Source organism: Protopterus annectens, chromosome 11.part0 (assembly GCF_019279795.1).
Source record: "Protopterus annectens isolate FY-2018-M chromosome 11.part0, PAN1.0, whole genome shotgun sequence".
Lineage (NCBI taxonomy): Eukaryota > Metazoa > Chordata > Ceratodontiformes > Protopteridae > Protopterus > Protopterus annectens.
This window is the reverse complement of record NC_056745.1, coordinates 1,229,530,658-1,229,551,298: the sequence shown is the minus strand read 5'-3', so window position 1 is coordinate 1,229,551,298 and position 20,641 is coordinate 1,229,530,658. Positions and strand designations below refer to the sequence as shown.

General features: G+C 37.4%; 1 protein-coding gene across 5 annotated transcripts in view; it reads left to right on the top strand.

Moving 5' to 3' along the window:
- Positions 1 to 20,641, top strand: part of SHANK3 (SH3 and multiple ankyrin repeat domains 3) — a 7,266,504-nt gene that overhangs the window by 2,701,672 nt on the left and 4,544,191 nt on the right. For all 5 annotated transcript variants that reach the window (XM_044088609.1, XM_044088608.1, XM_044088610.1 and 2 more), the window contains one exon: positions 9,999 to 10,115. In XM_044088609.1, the coding sequence (XP_043944544.1) occupies positions 9,999 to 10,115 (117 nt within the window). The remainder of the gene's footprint in view (positions 1 to 9,998; positions 10,116 to 20,641) is intronic.

Sequence of the window (20,641 nt, the reverse complement as noted above, 5' to 3'; positions counted from 1 at the left end):
AATGAGGCAGGGCTGAACAATGCTTCACTTAGCTTGATAAGATGTTTACCCTTTCGTTTCGCTTATACACATATAAAGTAGCCAGTGGAAGAGGCCTGTGAACATTGTAGCAAGGCCCTGTGATTCACATGTAGGTACTTAAGCAAATGTAAACAGGTGGAAGCACAATCATACACGCATGTGCTACCATATGTCACATCAATGAAGCTGTAACTGCAAGTACTTCTGTACGGATGATGCTGCAGTGTATATGTCCACAAACATTGACTCATCATAATAATGCAAATGTACATGCATCTGCAATTGTGCATTTACAGCAATGGAAGTACAAACATTTGTACAATAAATACATATATAAAACTGGAGAAATGTACACATATGAAGGTATTCAGCTGCATAAATGCGAATACATAATTATATATATGTATTTATTAGGAATGTATTGAGATAGATAGATTGATAGACCGACACATAGATAGAGATACAAGAATGCAGATGAACATCTCTGTATATTTACACACATTCAGTGATGTCAGATTGGAAAATTGGAGGTCAGGCAATTATAATAATGTATACATTTACATCAGTGGCATGGACATGCAGACTTGAAAGATGTTGCATACACACACACAGGCATATACCTGCAATAGTGCAGATATGTGGACAGGTCCTGGCAAATGTGCAATGTATGTGCTTTTTATCACTCCCCCCTCAACCCACTGTAATATTTACTGACACATTTCTCTTATTATTCCACCATAATACTTCCACGTTGTAGCAGTATGAAATAAGTTAAAGGTTACTCATCTCTCATTCATCTCACCCCACAATCACAACTTTCTTATTTCCTGCTCCCTAAAGCAGAGTGATGCTATGGTGAGTCACAGTATAGTGCTTCAGAATGCAGGCTCAGTCAGTAATTATTTTAACAAGACTTCCAAAAAAGTTGTTGGTTTCGAAAGCATGGAATTAGGTGTCCACGTGCTTTAGTTGTTACTTTGGCTCGGTCGAGCATGGATCATTATGAGGAGAGCTGGGGAGTACTAGTGACTGGTCTCAGAGTAGCTCTCTTTAACCAGGCAGTTGGGCTTTATGCCATGGTGTTGCAGCTCCTTGCCACAAGCAGGGGCTGACTGTAGAAAATGCCAGTATTTGTAAAACATTATCTGCAGGATGTATACGATATTTGCTTAGAATGCAGGGGAAGTGCTATAACTCTGCACTAGATACCTTTGGTTAGACCAACAGCTATGGCAGTAGAAGATCCAACTAGCAATGAAAGAGATGAGTCATCAATGTCTATCTGCCTATCCTAGATGGGAAGAACTGCATGAAAAATGCATCCAAAGTCTTCCCAACTAAGGAGAGGGCTAGTACTGAACCCCGTGTGTAGAGACATGAGTAAATAAACCCAGCTAAAAGTGCATGAACTCTTGTTGTGCATTGCAGGTTGAAGCAGGCACTCACTGCAGGTTAGTAAAACCAAGCATTTCAGACTACCTGCTGGCTACCAGCAGGAGAGCTGTAAGGAACATTTCCACATGGGTTACATTTATAACACCGAATGATCAGAATGCCAAATAGCAGAAGGTTGACCACAAAAGACTGAAACTGAAAATGCTGATGAGAATGCAATACAGCAGGGATTGGTGTTTACTCTTTCTGCACTTTGGTGTGATCTCAGAGTTGGTATATTTAATAACTGGGGGTAGAGGGGTGCACCATAGAACTTGAGATGAGTTTTTCAGAAATGTGGATTTCAAGCTTTTGTAGTCAATGGCATGCTGTCCAGCATTCTGATCATTTGATCCAAGAGGGAGAAGAGAGGGAGAGGGCATGATATGGGGGTTATAGAGGGGAAATAATGAAGCATAATAAAAAAAACAGGTAAATAGACCACATTTGTGCAGCATGAATCCAGCTCTAGAATTCCTTGGGCTCCTCCCTGATACTGTGCAATGTATACAAGGAGAAAGCAGATACCAGTCAACTGAGACCACCACAGTATGTTACCATTTGCTAAGCCTCTGCTTCTATTTAGCCTGAGTTTGGGGCCAAGACGCTGAATATCAAGCCTGACACTGAAAGGAATTGATCCCATTTTGATGACTGTGTATACCAGAAAAGGCAGTATGAACAGGTTTAAATCTCACTGTAGATTGAATTATATCACTGGCAAAAGACAGCAAGGAAAGAATCAATGCACTGTCACATGTGAGTGCTACAAATGAATGCCTTTCGTGGTTAGTAAAATAAAACTACTGGGCCGGAGCTTTGCTCACAGCGTCAATGACTTACTCCAGTGAAGGTTGCTTTGTAGCTAGGCATTACAATGCATTATGCACTTACACTGAGATTATATCATTTACAGTCCCATGTATTCAGAGCATGAGCAGAAAAATAAATAATTCTGTTCTTTAGACTCTGACCTGAGATCCCTACAGTTGCGTGAGTGCCAGCTGCTCAAACTCCAGTAACTTGCAGCCAGCGTCTTGAAAGTTTGTAATGTCATCCAACCAACTGATCGTTCTCAAATTCAAACGTGGGTTCAGCCAAACAGCAGCAAGAGAGACTGAAGCAAGTGTTCATCGCGGAACACATAAGTGAGGAAAGGGAGTGGGAAGGGTACTCCTAGGTCGAGGGACAGAAAGTGTAGTGCTGACTTTAGGGTTAAGGAGGGGAATTTTAAGTTTTAAGGAGCAATTGTGGATGAGAGAAGGCATCAATTGTGGATGAGGTTTAGGCATCAATCTGGAATTTAGGCTTAGGGAGCAGTAGGGATTTTAGGATTAAGGAGGGAGTCAGAAATTTTGGGTTTAGGGAGTGATCATGGATGGGATGGGGGATTTTAGGGTTATGTAGTGATCAGAACATTAGGATTAGGGAAGTGAAGGAAATTTTAGGCTTAGGGAGAGATGGTGAACTTAGGGTTAAGCAACATGTGAGAGCTTTCATGGTTAGGATCAGGGTTCTGGTAGGGATAGTTGGAATTACAGGGAATGACACTGGGATTTAGAGCACTTACTAAATGAACAAGTGGCAGTGATGTGTGTCTCAATCAAATGTGTTTGAAGCACATGTAGTTGACCCTTTTGAGTTTTATAATATCTTTGCTTACAAAGAAGAGATAATTGTGTCTTTTCAATATCTGTAGTGCTTTAAGACTTTAAGAGACATAGGTTCCATGAGAGAAATGGTATACTGTATAAATCATTCAACCAACAAAATATTTTTCTGTCTAAAATAGAATTTTCTGTTTTAGTTGACATTTTCATTGACTGTCATGAAATACAATTGTATTACATTTATCTGGCGTGTTGTTGGCTCCTTTAAATTCATTATTAGCATTTTAAAATTGTTTTGTAATGCACATTAATTACAGATTGCCAGTTAATAACTCATTTTAGAAAATCAGAGCTAAAAACGTTTAAGTTGATATTCATGTCAGCTAACATCTCATAGTGACTTTGTGTGTGTTGTGTTTGTTGTTTTGTGTGTGTGTGTGTGTGTGTGTGTGTGTGTGTGTGTGTGTGTGTGTGTGTGTGTGTGTGTGTGTGTGTGTGTATGTGTGTGTGTGTGTGTGTGTGTGTCAAATGGGTTGATGGATTTCTGGACAGTGACAAAAGACTTCAGCAAGAAGGTTTTTTTTTTGTTTATTCAAGTCTGTACTTCACCAGGAAACTGCATTTATATTAGTAAATGTAAGTATAATGCCCGTAAATAAAGTAAAAACTCAAGCTGTTTAGGAAATGTACTTTACTAGAAACAATTACATGCTGTTTCCTGTAAATAGACTATAACTCTTGTAATTTATAAAACATGCTCTGCTTTTAGCTCAGAAGCTATGCATATGCAAGGCAGTTTAGACCACATTAATTTTCATAGTTTTTACTTCTAATGAAAGGAATTTAGAAGAGCACAGAATTCTGAGATCAAAAAATTTGAAATACTAATGAACGCAAACTGCTGCAGGTATTTAAGATTTTGAATTAAGCTAACTGGATGTAAATACATCACACCTAATGACTATGCATTCCATCTGTACACTGTTGTAATTAGCAAACTCTCTTTCTTTTCATCAAAGAAAAATGAGAAATGTAAGGAAACTCATCATGCTAAATTCTAAGTATAACTTCTTAAGCTGAGAACTCTTAAATATGCCTGCAAGCAGAAGAGTAGATTTTTTTCATTGATAATAATTTGGAAAAATTGCACTTTGAAAGCGGAGTCAATAATACAGTAATAACAGAAAAGGAAGGTAGATACAAATGGAAATAGCCAGGTTATGACAGCATTACATGAGCCATAGTGTCTGAAGGTAAGGATTTTATTGACTCTGAGATATTAGGCCAAAAAAAATTCCCTAAAATTAATCTAATAGTTCCATAAAACAGTAATTTGTCATTGGCATACCTTAATGTTACATGAAGCCATATATATGTCAATTTCTACAAGGTTACCTCTGAACTGTACCTCATTATAAGGAATGTTCTTCATATTGAGTTTTAAGAACTCCATGGCCTTCACAGTTCCACACTGAAGGGTCTTTTATAAATTTAGAGTTAAGAATTAACAATTAAGTAACTGCATAGTACCCATATCTCCCATGTACCTGATCCCCCTGATTAGCTCACTCATCCTAAACTGTGATTCAGTTTGCCACACCATTTCTGCCTTAAACCCACATCGCATTCTCTAATCCTCTGTTTGATCTTAGGGGCTCTATTATCTTTTCTTATCTAGCAATCACTACCCATGTTTTTAATTAATTTATTCATTCATTCATTTGATATTTGGTAACTGGGAAAGTCTGACTGGGTCAACAAGGCCCATGTTCAGCAGAGGCCTGGGGAGACAAGCTCCATTACAAAGAGAAAAAAAAACATATAGGGAATAATTACAATAGGAGATACAGTATATAATACATACTGTAAGATTCTTAAAATGTAACAGTAATATAAAGTAAAATTATGTACACAAAAATTACTAAACTTATATGATTCATATTATACACATGAGTATTGCGTAGGTAAAATATCAATGTGGAACAAATGGCCTTGAGGCTGGAAATTATGCATAGGAGACAGTGATATTTTCACATGTTTTGGTAGACGCTGAAAATTGTGTGTGCTAAACTGGTTTATGATAAGGAGTTAGAAGTTGAGGTGAGGAAGGAGAAAGGAGTGGAGAAAGAAGAATAGAGAAGATGATTTATGGTAGTTATATGCTGGGCAGAAAAGGTAGGAAAAATGACGAGGTATTGTGAGGAAAGAAAAGAATGGGGGAGGAGGGGTTATAGTGGGAGAAAGGTGGAGAAGAAGGATTTCGTATAGTGAAAAGGGATAAAGGAAGGGGGGCAGAAAAGGGAGGGGAAAAGTATAATTAAAAAGGGCTAAAAAGAAGGAGCAGAGGGAAAGTGGGGGGTCCCAACCCTCTGGAGAGTGAAGTGGAAGGACATAAAACTAGGATAAGAAAGAGAGTACAGGGGGGAAAAAGGAAAAGAAAAGGGAGTCTAGAGTTGGCATGAATGAGAAATACTTAGTGATCAAGGTGTAGGGGGTAGGTCAGAAAAAATAAAGATAGGGATATCCCCTACACTTCTACTTTCACTAGGTTCTATAATTTCTATTCCAGATATGTAACTGTATATGCATATGGTTTGTCAGATCTTGCATACATACATTTCATGACAGCATGTCTGTGCTTATTAATAATTGTAGACCATTCTCTTTGTATAGTGTACATTATTTTGTTACTTTAATGATGTAACCCAGTCAGAGTAATTGATCATTGTTTGGTCAGCACTCTAGCATGGTAAACAAATATAAATAAAACAAATAAAATAAATGAGAATTTCTAATTGTTATCTGTGGAAAATACTGAATTATATCTATTCATCAAAGTTCTTTTGATGAATAGATATAATTCAGTATCTGTGGCAAATATTGAATTATATCTATTCATCAAAAGAACTTTTTATGTGTTTAAAGTAACACATTTAACTATAATGAGAGTTTTCTAGTTGAAGTTGTTACCAAGTGTTTCATATTTACCCATTTGTTCTACATTATAAGAGGTAGTGTTCCACAGTACGAGAGTTAGTGTTCCACAGTGCAAGAGGTAGTATTCCACAGTGTGAGAAGTAGTGTTCCACAGTGTGAGAGGTAGTGTTCCACAGTGTGAGAGGTAGTGTTCCACATTATGAGAGGAAGTGTTTCACAGTGTGAGAAGTAGTGTTCCACAATGCAAGATTTAGTGTTCCACAGTGTGAGTAGTGTTCCACAGTGCGAGAGGTAGTATTGCACATTACGAGAGGTAGTGTTGCACATTATGAGAGGTAGTATTCCACATTTTAGGGATGGAAGGTTGACAGCTAAGCCCATGCCAAGACAATGTCCTCTTCTACAATGACATAGTCTGAGTCTATATTATCATAGCAAAGAGTTCCATTATGGCAAATATAGGAAAATTTTATAAGTGAATAATGATTTAGTCCAAAACAGTGAAATTAAGTTAATTAAATAAACAATGCAGCAGGTTATGGAACTACATGTTATAAAAAATCCTGAAAAACAATTTCACAGTTTACTTATTAAAATGGATGAAAACAAATGTAAACACTGCACCATGTCACAGAGGAATATATCTCAGAATTTCCTTTTAATGTTATGTAACATTAAACATAAACTAAGGACACAGACCTTTGAATGAAACAATAAAGATCCCAGTTTATTTGTGTAAAAAATAACAGGAAAAAACTTTCCTTAGAAGAATGCAAAAAAAGTCTGTTCACAGTTCAGAGGACTAATCATTTCATCCACAAGCAGCTACCATGCCCATGTCATACCCACAGTAACTGATATGGCCTTGTCAGAAAAAAAAAAAAAAAGTAATGTTTACATTACAATATATTTGATGCACACAAACAGTCACAGCTTGTAGTCAATCCTGTTTCACCAAAATGCACATAAGTCCTGTAAAGCTTGAATTACAATTATAATAATAAGACAATAGGGTCAATCATTTCTTCCACAAACAACCATCATATTAATTGCCTACCTAAAGTAATTGCTTTAACCCTGTCAGGATTAAAGTAACTATGCTTATAATGGTTATATTATTTTTATTGCACAGAAACAGTAGTCATAGCTTCTATTCCAGCTTACTTCAGACAAAACAAAACACATTAATGCTGCAAAGGGAAAAATAGAGCTGTAAACAGCAGCACCAGTCATTTCATTCGTACACCACTCCCATCCTCATTGCCCACCCACAGTATCTGGTTTTATCTTGTCAGCTTAAAAAAGAAAAAGAAAAAAATGATTGTTACATTAACGCATTCTTTCTTTTCACAAACAGTAGTCAGGGCTCAGAGCTCATAGCTTGTGGCCAAACTCTCTTCACCCAACTACACCTTAATCCTGCAAAGCCAGAGTTACAACAACAAAATAGCAGAGCCAAGCCACAGACAGGTCTCGTACCCACTGCCTGCCTAGCTAAGGTATCTGGTTTGACCTTGCCAGGATTAAAAAAAAATAGTGCAGCAGTTATACAGTAAATACACTGACAGTTGTTGCCAGCAGTACTCCAGTGCCTCTTCCTGCAAGCATGACTTCTATTTCTTTTCTCAGCTGAGGGAGCCCGCTTGGAAAACAACAAAGACTGGTTGACTTGCTTACAACAAATGATATGCTGCTATTCTCTATCACTATACCTTGGCTGTCAAGAAACTAACTCTGCCAAAAAGAAGAAGAAATAGTGCAGACAGTCTCAGTTACAAAAGTAGAAGTGAACAAGTATGGAACTTCTCAGCTTTTACTTCCTGGATGTTCCCTCTCTCACTTATGACAACAGCCACATCATGGTTCATACAAACTGTGATCAGGTGACAGGCTTCTACCCGTAACAGCCTGCTCCTCCAGCAAATCTATGCAGTTAAAACTGCAATGAACACTGGGCAGCTTTTTTCATCTATGCCTCGATTCCAAGCTGATTTAATTTTTTTTTTTAAATAAACTATTCTAGTACTGGGGAACTCGAACTGTACTCATAAGCTTTAGTTTTCTGGCCAGGTGAATGCAGTTGCTATAAGCTGGTAATAGAGAAGTATTTATTAATTTAGTTTAAATTAAATTAAAAAGAAACACACACACACTCAAAAAATGGTAATGAAAGAATGTGTGTGTGTGTGTGTGTGGGGGGGGGCAATATCACAAGTCACCCCTATATTTACATTATATGTCCAAAGCATTTAAGTTTTAGTTTTTCTATCAGAACATCCAGTGAACAGTCTGCCTTTATTTCCTTACACATTGACTAATGTAATCTTCTTCCAGCCCACAGAATTCTCAAAAGATTTCTCCAGCACCCTAGTTCAAAAGCATTCTTTGCTTACTGTCCAGTACTCACACAATTACTGAGAAAACAATTAACTCGACTAAGTTCCTTAATATCTTATCTTGTCTTATCTTATCCAAATTTGTTGCAGCTTTCATCTCAAGAAGCTAGTGTCATTTAACTTTATGGCTGCAGTCATTATCTGCAGAGATGATCGAACCCAGTAATAAAGTCTATCAGCATCTCCGCTTCTTCCCTATCTGTTTGAAAGAGGGATTGATAATCCATAGGGATTGATAACACCGTCTTATTTTTTTAATGATGGCATACAAATCAGCTTTTATACTTTCTGCTTTCGTCTTCATCAACAAGGAATTTGTCTCTTCTTCACTATCAGTCATCAAAGTGACATTAAAGAAATATTACATTAAATATATAGATAGGCAATTTTTGATTGTAGCATCTGATTCATGTGGCCCGGAATTTTGCATGATCCATTGGGTCTATGATATAAATAAGTAAGTTGACAATATGTAGCCTCATTGCACTTTTTCTGTTAGTCTTAACCCAGTCAGTTCTTACACAGTTGATCCTAACTGTTGCTTCCTTGTGTGCATTCAGATTCCTCAAGAGGCAAATAATCTCCATTTTTACTAAGAACTTAAAACAATTTGTTATTGTCCACATATACAATTAGTGATGAACAAAGCAAAAGTCAATGTTTTTCTGGAACTCCTTGCTTTCTCTGTTATCCAGAAAATGCTTGCACTTCTGGTGCTTCTTGGTTTATATTTGTTGGCTCTAGCAATCATCTTATACATATGACCACTGTCAGACATCCATTTTAGCTCACTGCATTTTTTTTATGTTGTGGCTGCCCTGGTCACCAGATGACTTACAAGCATTCAGCTATGGCAGGACTGCCTACCTACCCCCCAGGAGCTTAAGAAGTCCCACATGCATGTGGCAGAACCTGCTGTCATTCTCCTGGCTGTGATTATTTAAATCTTCTTATTCAGCAGCAACAGTCCAGGTTTGTTCCTTAATCTACAGAGTCTAGACAGCATGATAATAATCTTGGTTTATTATCTGCATTGTTGCATTTAGTTTAGGAAGTAGTCAACTAATGAAAATCACTATGCAGTTGTCATTCAGTAATTCATTAAAATTAGTGTTATTGCAAAAGACAAAAGTCATAAAACTAAAGTCAACAGAGGGAAACATCATCTTTTACAATGGACCCCAAAGTGTTTTGATAGGGGGCAAGCCCTCCTGCACCTCATGTGGGGAAGTTGTGCTTTCCACATCCCCACCTGTCTAATCATACTAACTCTAACATTAGTCAGCCTTGCAGATGAAGGAGAAAACTTTTTTACCCTTGGCCTTCATGATACTGAAACACTCAAACTGGAGTGTGCAACTAAATGGTGATTAAATAGATTGACAAAGTTCCACTCCTCAGAAAGTATCAGTGTAATCCATGTATACCCAATCCACTCTTTGCCAGTGTTTTGTCATCTGGGGTTCATTCTGTCACCTTAATTTAAAACTGGAAACACACAGCTGTAAACTCAAGGTCAGACTGTTCATGTGAATGTTTTGACTACTTCTGATGGTTGAATGATGGCTTCCATTAACTGTATTATTTTGTTCGTTTACAGGCATGTCGTTATGGACACGTCCAACATCTGGAGCATCTTCTTTTCTATGGAGCGGACATGAGTACCCAGAATGCCTCAGGAAACTCTGCCCTGCATATCTGTGCATTGTATAACCAGGTATGGAGCAAGCAAATGGAAAGAGAGATAAAGGAATTAATAGTTGCAGTGCTGGCTTTGCATTTATGAACCTACATTTTTAGAACACTTCTAGTACACATCCATAACTACTTAAAAACTGCTTTCTGCTACTTGGTTATTTTACTTCATTTTACATTGTGCATTTTCTCACCAATACATGCTGCTGGCATAGCTCTTAGGATGAAACATCAATCAAATTAGAAGCCTTTAATTTTGCCCTTATTATCCACTTACTCCTTTCACTGGTCACTGTCACCTATGAAGACTTTTTCTTGGTACTTGCTGACCACTCAGTCCTCATGTTGATACTACTGATTTATAAATTGTTAACTTCAGTATGTGTTCTCAGTGCAATACTAAGACCTCTGACCACTACTGAACCCCTGAGTTCCTCATATTTAATTTGCAGATGATGCAGACATTCCTTTGGAATTTTACCAACCATATGACATATTGTGCGGCACTGTGCTAGCAACAAACCCTCAAGATACCCTTCAAGAAGTATCTGAGCAAGTAATACCTGTTGTTTTCTCATCTAGTAGTGTTGACTTTGATTCTGTGTGTGTGTGTGTGTGTGTGTGTGTGTGTGTGTGTGTGTGTGTGTGTGTGTGTGTGTGTGTCTGCGTGTGTGTGTGTGTGTGTGTGTGTGTGTGTGTGTGTGTGTGTGTGTGTGTGTGTGTGTGTGTGTATAAATCAGACCGTAGTTTAACATCTCAGCTGAAGGACAATGCACTTTGGAGTGCAGACACCCACATATGCTACACCACAGTTTCTGTACTGGAAAATTAGTCCAAGTACTTGCTATGGGAATAGAACTCACAGCCTTCTGAGTCGCATTACTTTTCCATTTGGATTGTGCTAGTACATTGAACACAAAGAGTAGCATCCCCTGACATTTTACAGGTACATTTATGTTTGTTTATTGGCGGTAGAGTACTGATCAGATATGACCAACTACAGGTTCAGCATGGGTTGCAAAGATGCTGCACAAATCCAGTGTTACAGACTAAGGCATGCATATGGTTAGCTATATATTCTAAACTGAAAAGTAGGAGCATTCCTAGGCATTGTCACTACAGCAGATTTGTTGTGTCTTATTATGTTTCAGGCTGTGTAGGGGTGGATCATAGCAGATTTTAATCAATGTAGAGACTGCTGTCTACCCTATGCTTTGTGCTAACAATTTTCTGCTCTGTTTTCCCTGCCGGTTATTATTTCTTAATGGAACACAGAGTCTGTTGGTTTAAATAGGGACTTGATAATCTGATGGGATGATTTCAGACTCCTGTCTGACATTTGCCACCTTACATTTTATTGCATCTGAGGCAGAAGAACTAAATATCTGTTAATAGCCCCCATGACATATTGCTTTATTTGCTAACGTATTTAGTTAAGAGGCAGGATACATTTGTTGCTATAACAGTTTAAGGATTAACTATTGGAAATAAATTGCGTTGATTCTGGAGCCACTCAAACACTTTCTGTCTCCTCTATAGACTAGACATTTTTGCCATCGTGGTACCATTAGTCAGGAATTTGTATTTACGTTCATACGAATAAGGACTTATTTATTTATTTATTATGATTGCTAAAAGAAAAAAAAAAACCTGCAAAAATGTATAAATGCCACCTCAGGCCACCCCTGAAAAGAGGCCACTGGCCTTGTAGCACTAACTTGGTCAACAAAGTGTTAATAAAATAAATAAAAATACAAGAATGTGCAATAAGTAAAATTTAGTGCAATCTGAACATTACGGCCTTCTTAATAATGGCTTTTCTAGGCTACTTGATGAATTTTAGTAACACAAAGGCTGCCAGTCTTGTCTGGCGGAAGACTGTCTGTAAATGGGCAGAGGCTTGCTAAAGCTGTTTGCTGCATTTGGTCCTTATTTAAACCGTTCATAAGGATGGAAGGGCTCTCATGAAAAGTGAATATTCACATTGTGCATTCCAGTCACTGCATGCAAGGCTGTCCACTAACTGGCAAAGCCTCTGAAAAACAAATCCAGCATGACAGGCTGTTTAACTGAATTCCTGGATGGAGATGCAGTGTGATCCAAGGGTTGTGCTCAGACACATGTGGTGGTTTTAAGAGTCTTTAAAGCTAACATTATCATAGCTTTCGCTGATTCAGTGTATTGGACAAAGTCAGGTAAGTGTAAAGCTATCTTAATCTTCATATGCATGTTTTTTCTTTTCCTTACTTTTAAATAATCCAACTTCATTTTTTGTCCCATTCTTTCATACTTTGATTCAGTCCCTCACAAATTTATGTATTTTTAATTAGAAAAAAATTAAATTACTTCAATAAACTATCCTGACAACTGGCAGAAATTCAAATAACCAGCACTGTGAATGTTATCACTGGTCTAATTAAGAATATGCAGTAGAACAGTTATTGGTTAATAAACTGCAGTATTTAATCTAGTGGGTTATGATACTGGAGACCAGGGATTGCATCCTGTCAACTCCCACCTATAAATTATGCTGATATGAGTGATTTACCTAATGTTCTCGTGCCCCTGCCACTCGTGAAAAACAATATCTATGTGAGCTGAGTGGGAATACCCATTCATGGTCATGAATAATAAATATTCAGACTGCTAGAGTGCCTGCTATAGGCTTTCTGATAATCAGTGTTAATAAAGTGACAAAACTAAACAAGATGTCCTTAAACCTGTAGGCAGTGAGTACAGAAATAAATCAGGTTCCTTTTAAATGTATTAAAATTCCAGGAAATAATCATGGACTGTGTTTCAAAGGTTTATTTTATTCAGATTTAATTTTAATTGCTGTTAACCAGGTAGCTTTCTCAGATTGTGTTTTTTTATAAATCTGTCTAAATTCCAGATAATACTTAAGGACTGTGTTTTGAAGATTTTTTTGTATTCAGATTTAATTTTAAGTTTTGTTAACAATGATAATCCCACTAAACCATGGATAACAGGAATGAATGGTTACACAAGTAAATTAAAATAGTCTGTTAAAGGTCACAAAATCCTCAGTTTGTGGTCAGTGGGTTGCAAACCCAGGTCTCCAAGTGGTTTCTGGGTCCTAAATGAAAAGCAAGGACTGTCTACATGTGCAGGTCCAGTGAGTTTACTGGTTTAAAATTCTGAGACAGAGTACTCTTTTACAGTACAAAAAATGTGTCATCTAAATCAAAATGCATTAGGACACAGGCTGATAATGATAAATAAAATAATGAGCGGCCTGAATTCACTTGGAGAAACTAGTCTACTAGCAGCTTATACCCTCTCCCACAAAAAAGTACAGATAGCACAATTCTTAAAATCTCTGCCTTACAGCTCCAGGTGCTGGGTTTCAATCCCAAACTCTAGTCACCGTTTATGCACATTTTCAGATGTTCTCCTCAAGTCACTTTAGGGGTTTTCCGACTATTCTGATTTCTTCCACCTCGATCTCCTGAAACATGCTGATTGGCTAATCTAAACTATCAATATATGCTTGTCTCTGAAGTCATGGCTATAAAGGGTCCATTCATATAACCAGTTAAGAAATGAATAAACAAAATTACATTAAAATTACTTTGTTACTAGAGTATAGTTTGTAATATATTTTTAGTTTTGTTGAGAATAATGGAGCTATGTGTCATCACTGTTTTTGTGTGTGTGTGTGTGTGTGTGTGTGTGTGTGTGTGTGTGTGTGTGTGTGTGTGTGTGTGTGTGTGTGTGTAAGACCAGCTTAGCTTGGCTGAAACTTACAGAAAAATCAAGTGTTCTGTGAAACATCTTTAACACAACCTCAACTCCATGTTAAGCAATTATTTGTTTGATGTCATGCAGGTATATGAAGAGTGTGACTAGAAAATCCTAGACTACAACTGTGCTTTGACACTTATCTCTTAAGTAATTCATTCTGAAAACTTGATGCAGCCTATCTGATGAATGCTGATGTTGTCCACAAAGAGGACCTTCAGATATCCACTCAGCCATTTTAAACTAGTATTGTATGGAAGTGTTTCCTTAACAAATTATGTATTTACTTATTTTATAGACTGAGTGGTCTCACTAACCCTGAACCCTTTGGCTAGAGAGATCCAGGGTGAAACACTAATAATAAGAAAAACAAAGTGAAATGCACATGAAAATGATGCAGACAATCTATGAAAAGGCAGGGCAACTAGTAAAAATGAGCAAACACAAAAGCAGGACTGCACATAAATCATGTATTCTCTAAATCTATATAGGTATTCAGCTGAGGGTTCCCCCTTCACATCACAAATACATATCAGTAGATGAAATGGAGTTGCATATGAAAGGTAACATAACAGGTATTTAGTTAGGCTGGAAGGATTTATAACTTCTTGGTCACTATTCAGTTGTGCTAGGCTTCACTGTTAAATGCTTACCATTCAGTTGTGGCATATTGCAACTGATTTTAGTACACATATTAGTAGGGATATTTTCTGTACAGGGTTCAGGCAGATGAGTGCTGTGGAGTGTCAGAAATTTATTGGGAGCCGCAGGTACACAAATGCAAGAGACTGAAATATTGATACATGCTAATAGACAAATTGTGCAGTTTTAAGAAGGTTTGAAAGCTCTGCATGGTGGTAATGGACAGAATTTTAAGGGAAAGGGAATTTCATAATTTTAGAAGAGAGCACAGTTTGAGTCATCATCAGATGCTTTATGGATCCATTGTAATGAAGCTTTTCAGGTCATTATGGGACCTAAGGGGTCTGAGATAGTTGTGCAAAGTGAGTAACACTGTGATGTGTGTATAGCAATTGGGCCTCTTCTAAGCAGAACAAAGCAAATTGTACTCCATTCGATCCTGGAAGCTCACCTAGTTTAAGACAAAAGAAACCTTACCCCGATGACGAGCAATTAGTGACCTTACCCCGATGATGAGCAATTAATGACCTTACCCCGAAGATGAGCAATTAATGACCTTACCCCGATGATGAGCAATTAATGCTGAAATGGAGAAACCTTACCCCGATGATGAGCAATTAATGCTGAAATGGAGAATCCTTACCCCGATGATGAGCAATTAATGACCTTACCCTGATGATGAGCAATTAGTGACCTTACCCCAATGACGAGCAATTAATGACCTTACCCCGATGATGAGCAATTAATGACCTTACCCCGATGATGAGCAATTAATGACCTTACCCCGATGATGAGCAATTAATGACCTTACCCCGATGACGAGCAATTAGTGACCTTACCCCGATGACGAGCAATTAATGACCTTACCCCGATGACGAGCAATTAATTACCTTACCCTGATGACAAGCAATTAATGACCCTACCCCGATGATGAGCAATTAATGACCTTACCCCGATGACGAGCAATTAATGACCTTACCCCGATGATGAGCAATTAATTACCTTACCCCGATGACGAGCAATTAATGACCTTACCCCGATGAGCAATTAATGACCTTACCCCGATGACGAGCAATTAATGCTGAAATGGACTGGCCTTTTTGTGATAGCACCCAATGTTCTTTATGTCATTTATGTTGCCTTAGTGCTATCACTGTAGTATTCCAAATAAACTGAGGATACAGAAAAAAATAACCCGTGATATAGAAAAAAAAATAATGGTAAAAAATCAGTTACTAATGTTTTAGTGCTCTCACCCAAACGTGAGGAAGGTCTTTATCATCAGCCCTCCAATGTCCAGTGGCAAATTTGGACGCAAGCACTTTTCTGTAGGTTTTCTTTTTTCATTAATAGATTTTATTGGAGGAAACTGTGTTTTTCGGGGGGGGAGATTTTGAAATCTGTGATTTACATTCATGAAAGTCCTTCTGCAAACTTCAAATGAAGGTAGGTATTCCTTAGAAGAGTCATGCGTTATGACTGCAACCTTAATGTAAGTGCAGTGGGAGGATACTATTCTCCAGAGAAGTGCTAATCTTAGTTTTTGTCATTCCTTAGAACTTAAGAATTTTGTGGAGATATGCTGAGCATGTTCATGTGTTTTGACTGATAAATAAACAATCAGGGGCAGCTCGTGCTATTGGACTGCAGCCCCCCCCCCAGCTGTAAAAAGAAAAGAAAAAAAAACAATAACAAGTCCCGGAACTCCCCACATGCGTGCTCGGTGTTCCTGGAACCAGACTGCTGTTTAACCAGTCCGGATTAGGAAGAAGGCATCTAACTACAAAGATGCCCACAAGTCTATGCGGTTAGAACCACATAGACTGGAAGAGTATCGGATTGCAACATCTGCAGTCTGGATAACTTAGCTTGCTCTCGCGGTGCTAGGGACTTTGAAGCTGGAATCTCGAGGGCCTGGGGAAGAGGATCATAGCATGTCTGTCTTGGGAATAGTGCTCTGTTGATCTTAAAGCAGGTAGACTGGATTTGACGTCAGAAAGTTGCTTTTGTAGTTTTGACATGCCTTACTCATTTCCATCCAACCTCTTGGGATTTGATTAGTTTTTTATTCTTGAAGATTTGCACTGTTCTGTGGTTCAGTCAACATCCTCCACCTTCACCCAGCTTCATTTTGTTATCCAGGGTGTTGCCTTAGCAAAAATCTTTTAATTTTTGTTAACTGCAGGCTTTGTGGTACAAATATCTATAATGGGTTATGGGTGTGAAAATTGTTGGTTTTGATGTGTGTGGTGTGCTCTATGCTGTAGCCATCATCGTTTCTGATAAACAATGCGATAATGAATGGGCAGAAGAAATCCCAGGGGGACTAGAAGCTGTGAAATCGCTAACCAATAAATTTAGATATGATTTCCTCAGGTCAGGTAAAACTATATAAGTTTGTTTATGTTTGTTAGAACTCTGTTCACCTGCCAACAATGAGACAATAATAATAATACAGCAGAATGCATGTGTCTGTGCACATGTGTGTGTTATTCAAATATACAGCTTGGAGTACGTGGATGAAACAGGCTCAACAACTTATTGCTGAAACCAAGTGTGTCATTGAAGTTTGGCTGATGCCATAAGTGCATTGCACTGAAACCGAGGTTGACATTTCATGTCACATCTTTTAGCAGGCTGCTTATCTTGGTTCTGGTAAATCACAATTTAACTAGTATAATTGACCCTCGGATTCATTGTGATAAAAAGAGTTTTTAGTTTTTTAATTATTAATATATAGTTTTTATACTATTAAACTGTTTCAGAGCTACAGCATTATCACTGCTTAGAATGCATATATTAGACACCATCAATAATTAAAACAACCTCAAATAATGTGCCTCCTATTGTGTTTAGAGTACAAAAGAATAGATACTGCTTATGTGTTTAACAAGCAAGTACTAACAACAGGTGTAATCTAAGATGTGAACCTGCGACCCAGCAAAAACTGTGATGTTTGCTGTTAGTAGTTGCTTATGTACACCATTGCAAACTTTTATTATCATGCAATATGCCTTTTATGCAGCTCATTTCATTTATTTCATTTATGCATTTGAAAAGTGCATGTATAATGTAAAAGAGTAATGGTCTAACCCTGTGGATTACGGAGTAACACCTTGTTTATGTAAAATGTATGTCTTCATTTACAAAAGATGAAAAACAGTAAATCATCCAACTAGGTAGATTTAGATATAGGAACACAGTAGAATAACTGAGCGAGTCATACACCATAGCTATATAACTTACAGTTTTAAAAAACAGACGTAAGTGTGTGTGTTAATGTATATCTGGTGGCTAGAGAGAAAATCAGAAAATATACCTGGTGGCAAAAGAATAACTCAGGCTCAAACCCTGTACCTTGGCTGCAGGTAGCAAGAGCCTAAATTCCCTACCCATCACCACTTGTGAAAATTATTCAGATTTTTGCCTCAGATTTTTGTTCTGTTCTGTTCCTCATAAAATCAGTGGTTTTTGAATTCACTAAATAATGACAGGCATTTGAATTTCAGATGTCATATTCTTCAGAAAGTACATGGTAACACAAAACCTTTTATTCTAGCAATTTTCTAAGTTTATAAGATCAATATTTGAAATTTGTCCCTATTTTTGGGGCTGTATTACCCCATTATTGGCTTTGTCCAGGTTTTTTTGTGCTAAAAGGTTGATAGCTATGGTGAGAACTGAATTCACTGAATATGTTTGGGGGCTATATTCCCCCATTATTGGCTTTGTCCAGGTGTTTTGTGCTAAGAGGTTGAGAGCTATGGTGAGAACTGAATTCACTAAATGATAGCCATTTAAGTTTCAGTTTTCCTCTCTTTCAAGGAACAGCTGATTTGGCATAGTGGTATGCTGCTCTGACTGTAGTGCACAGGGTCCTGTGGCCAAGACTTGGCTGTGAAATGCATGGCGGTAACACAGCATTTTATTTTAGCAACTTTTCAAGATTATACAAGCAATGTTTAACATGTGTCCCTGGTTTTTGGGCTTTTATCCACCCCCCAATCAATTTTGGCTTTTTCCAGATTTCTTGTGCTGCAAAGTTGAGAGATACAGTTGAATGTTGAGTGGATTTTACAAGGAGCTGAGAGCTTCAGGGAAAGAGAAGTTTAGTGCTGCTTATGTTGTCTGCTTGCATTGTTAATAGCATGGCAGGTAGTGTCCTTGCTTTTAATGCAGAAGGCTGTGGGCTCTAATCCCACAATATGTAGATGCATTGCTGATACTGTACTGTGTTGTAAAGGTGGTGGATGCTGCAGTCCTGAGAACATCCTCTTTGGTGAAGATGCTTAGTAACTATGAACCTGTCATCAGTTTGCCATCCATTCCCTATTGCAATCTTACTAGCTTACCATTTTTTAATGTAACATAGGCAATTTATTCCTCAAGGGCAACAGGTACTTTATTTGTAGATGAAACAATGACATATAAAGTTGCTTGATAGCAGCAACCTCTTCATTAGTTACAGATCTCTTTAATGTGGAATTATTTAGATGACTTTTATTTCTGCAGAGATTGTGCATATTTACTGATACTGGTAGACTTTAGATGTTTGAGTAGACTTTTATGATGGAAATGTTCTGAATTGGGCAGTTTTGTCATTATTGATGTCATTGTTTACTGGAAAAATGTTCAGAACAATACATTTAAAACTCCCTGTAACAACTGTACTGTATTATACAAGGAATATAATTTAATATAATCAGGAAGGTGTATCAAAGAACACATGTATGTTTTGTGTGCCAGGGACCTATGATTTGACAACAGCCCATAGTTAATCTTTATCTGCCACTGGCCAAATATATTTTCTTTGAATGTGGGTTTCAATGCTGTTTCAATGAACGTGAGTTTCAAAGGCAGAGAAGTTTTAATGCTAAGTCTATTTTCATTGTGAGACTGCATTGCTTTTTTTAGCAGATGTCTATCAGTATTTGTGCCATAAAATTTTAAATAAAACTTTCAAATGAAATCCAAATCATTGTAGAAGTAAAGCAGTATGCATATTACAGTGTTTGTGTTAAATGGGGTAAAATAGCCAAGTAATGGGACATTGAAATGGCTGCAGGGGGGAGGCCCCATTTGACCATGATTTTGTAAAGGGAGAAGGGCAGCAAGCTGAAACACAGCCCTGGCTGAACTATATCTCTCAACTGTCCAGATTTTCGCAGAATTAATAGATTTTTGCTTTTTATTTTTGGTTTGTTCTTCATAAAACGTGTGGTATTCTGGCAAATCATTTAGGAATGAAGTCACTAAATAATGACAGACATTGAGTTTCAGATTTATACCCTTCAGAAAATGCATGCTAAAGCAAGACCTGTTATTCTACCAACTGTCTTAAGTTTATTCAAGAGCAACTTTTAGTATTGTTTGTATGTTCCCCAATATATTTGGCCTTGTCCAGATTTCCTGTGTTAAGAGGTTGAGAGGTATGTGCAAATAAATCACTTTATAGAATTAGGCATATCAAGATCTCTCAACTGTCTCCGATTTTGGCTCAAAATGTTGCTCTCCCCCTAATAATCCCTCTGCAAAATGGCAATTTTGGAAGAAAACATGGAGTGTTTGCAATTAATAAATAATTGTAATGATCAGAGTTATAGATTACTTTTATTTCAGAAATGTATGTAGATTCTCTTATTTTGTCAGCTGCTCAAGTTAACAGTACTAATATTAAAAAAGTGTCACTTCCTTGACAGGTTTCCAGCTGTATTGTGTGGCTATTTTATATTTGTGCATCACATTTTTCGTCCTTTTTCATAAAATTGTGTTTTTTCTGGCAAATTAGTGGCAAATCATTAAAGACTGAAATTAGAAAATAATGACAGACATTTGAGTTTCTGATTTCATACCCTTCAGAAAATTCATACTAATGCAAGCGCTACTATTATATTATCTATCTGCTTATAAGAGCAACATTTAAAAAATGTCCTTATTCTGGGGCCTTTATCCTACTTCTATGTAAGACTTTGTCCAGATTTCTTGCTCTGAGGTTGAGAGTTATGAAAGATGTGTTAGGCCATCACCAGACATTTCAAATTGTGACATATTTGTTGCACCCCACTCTCCCATGTAGTGACTCTGGATGTGTCCAATCAAGGCAAGGAGTAGTTTTGCAGTATAAGTGTGCAGAGTATCCCGCAT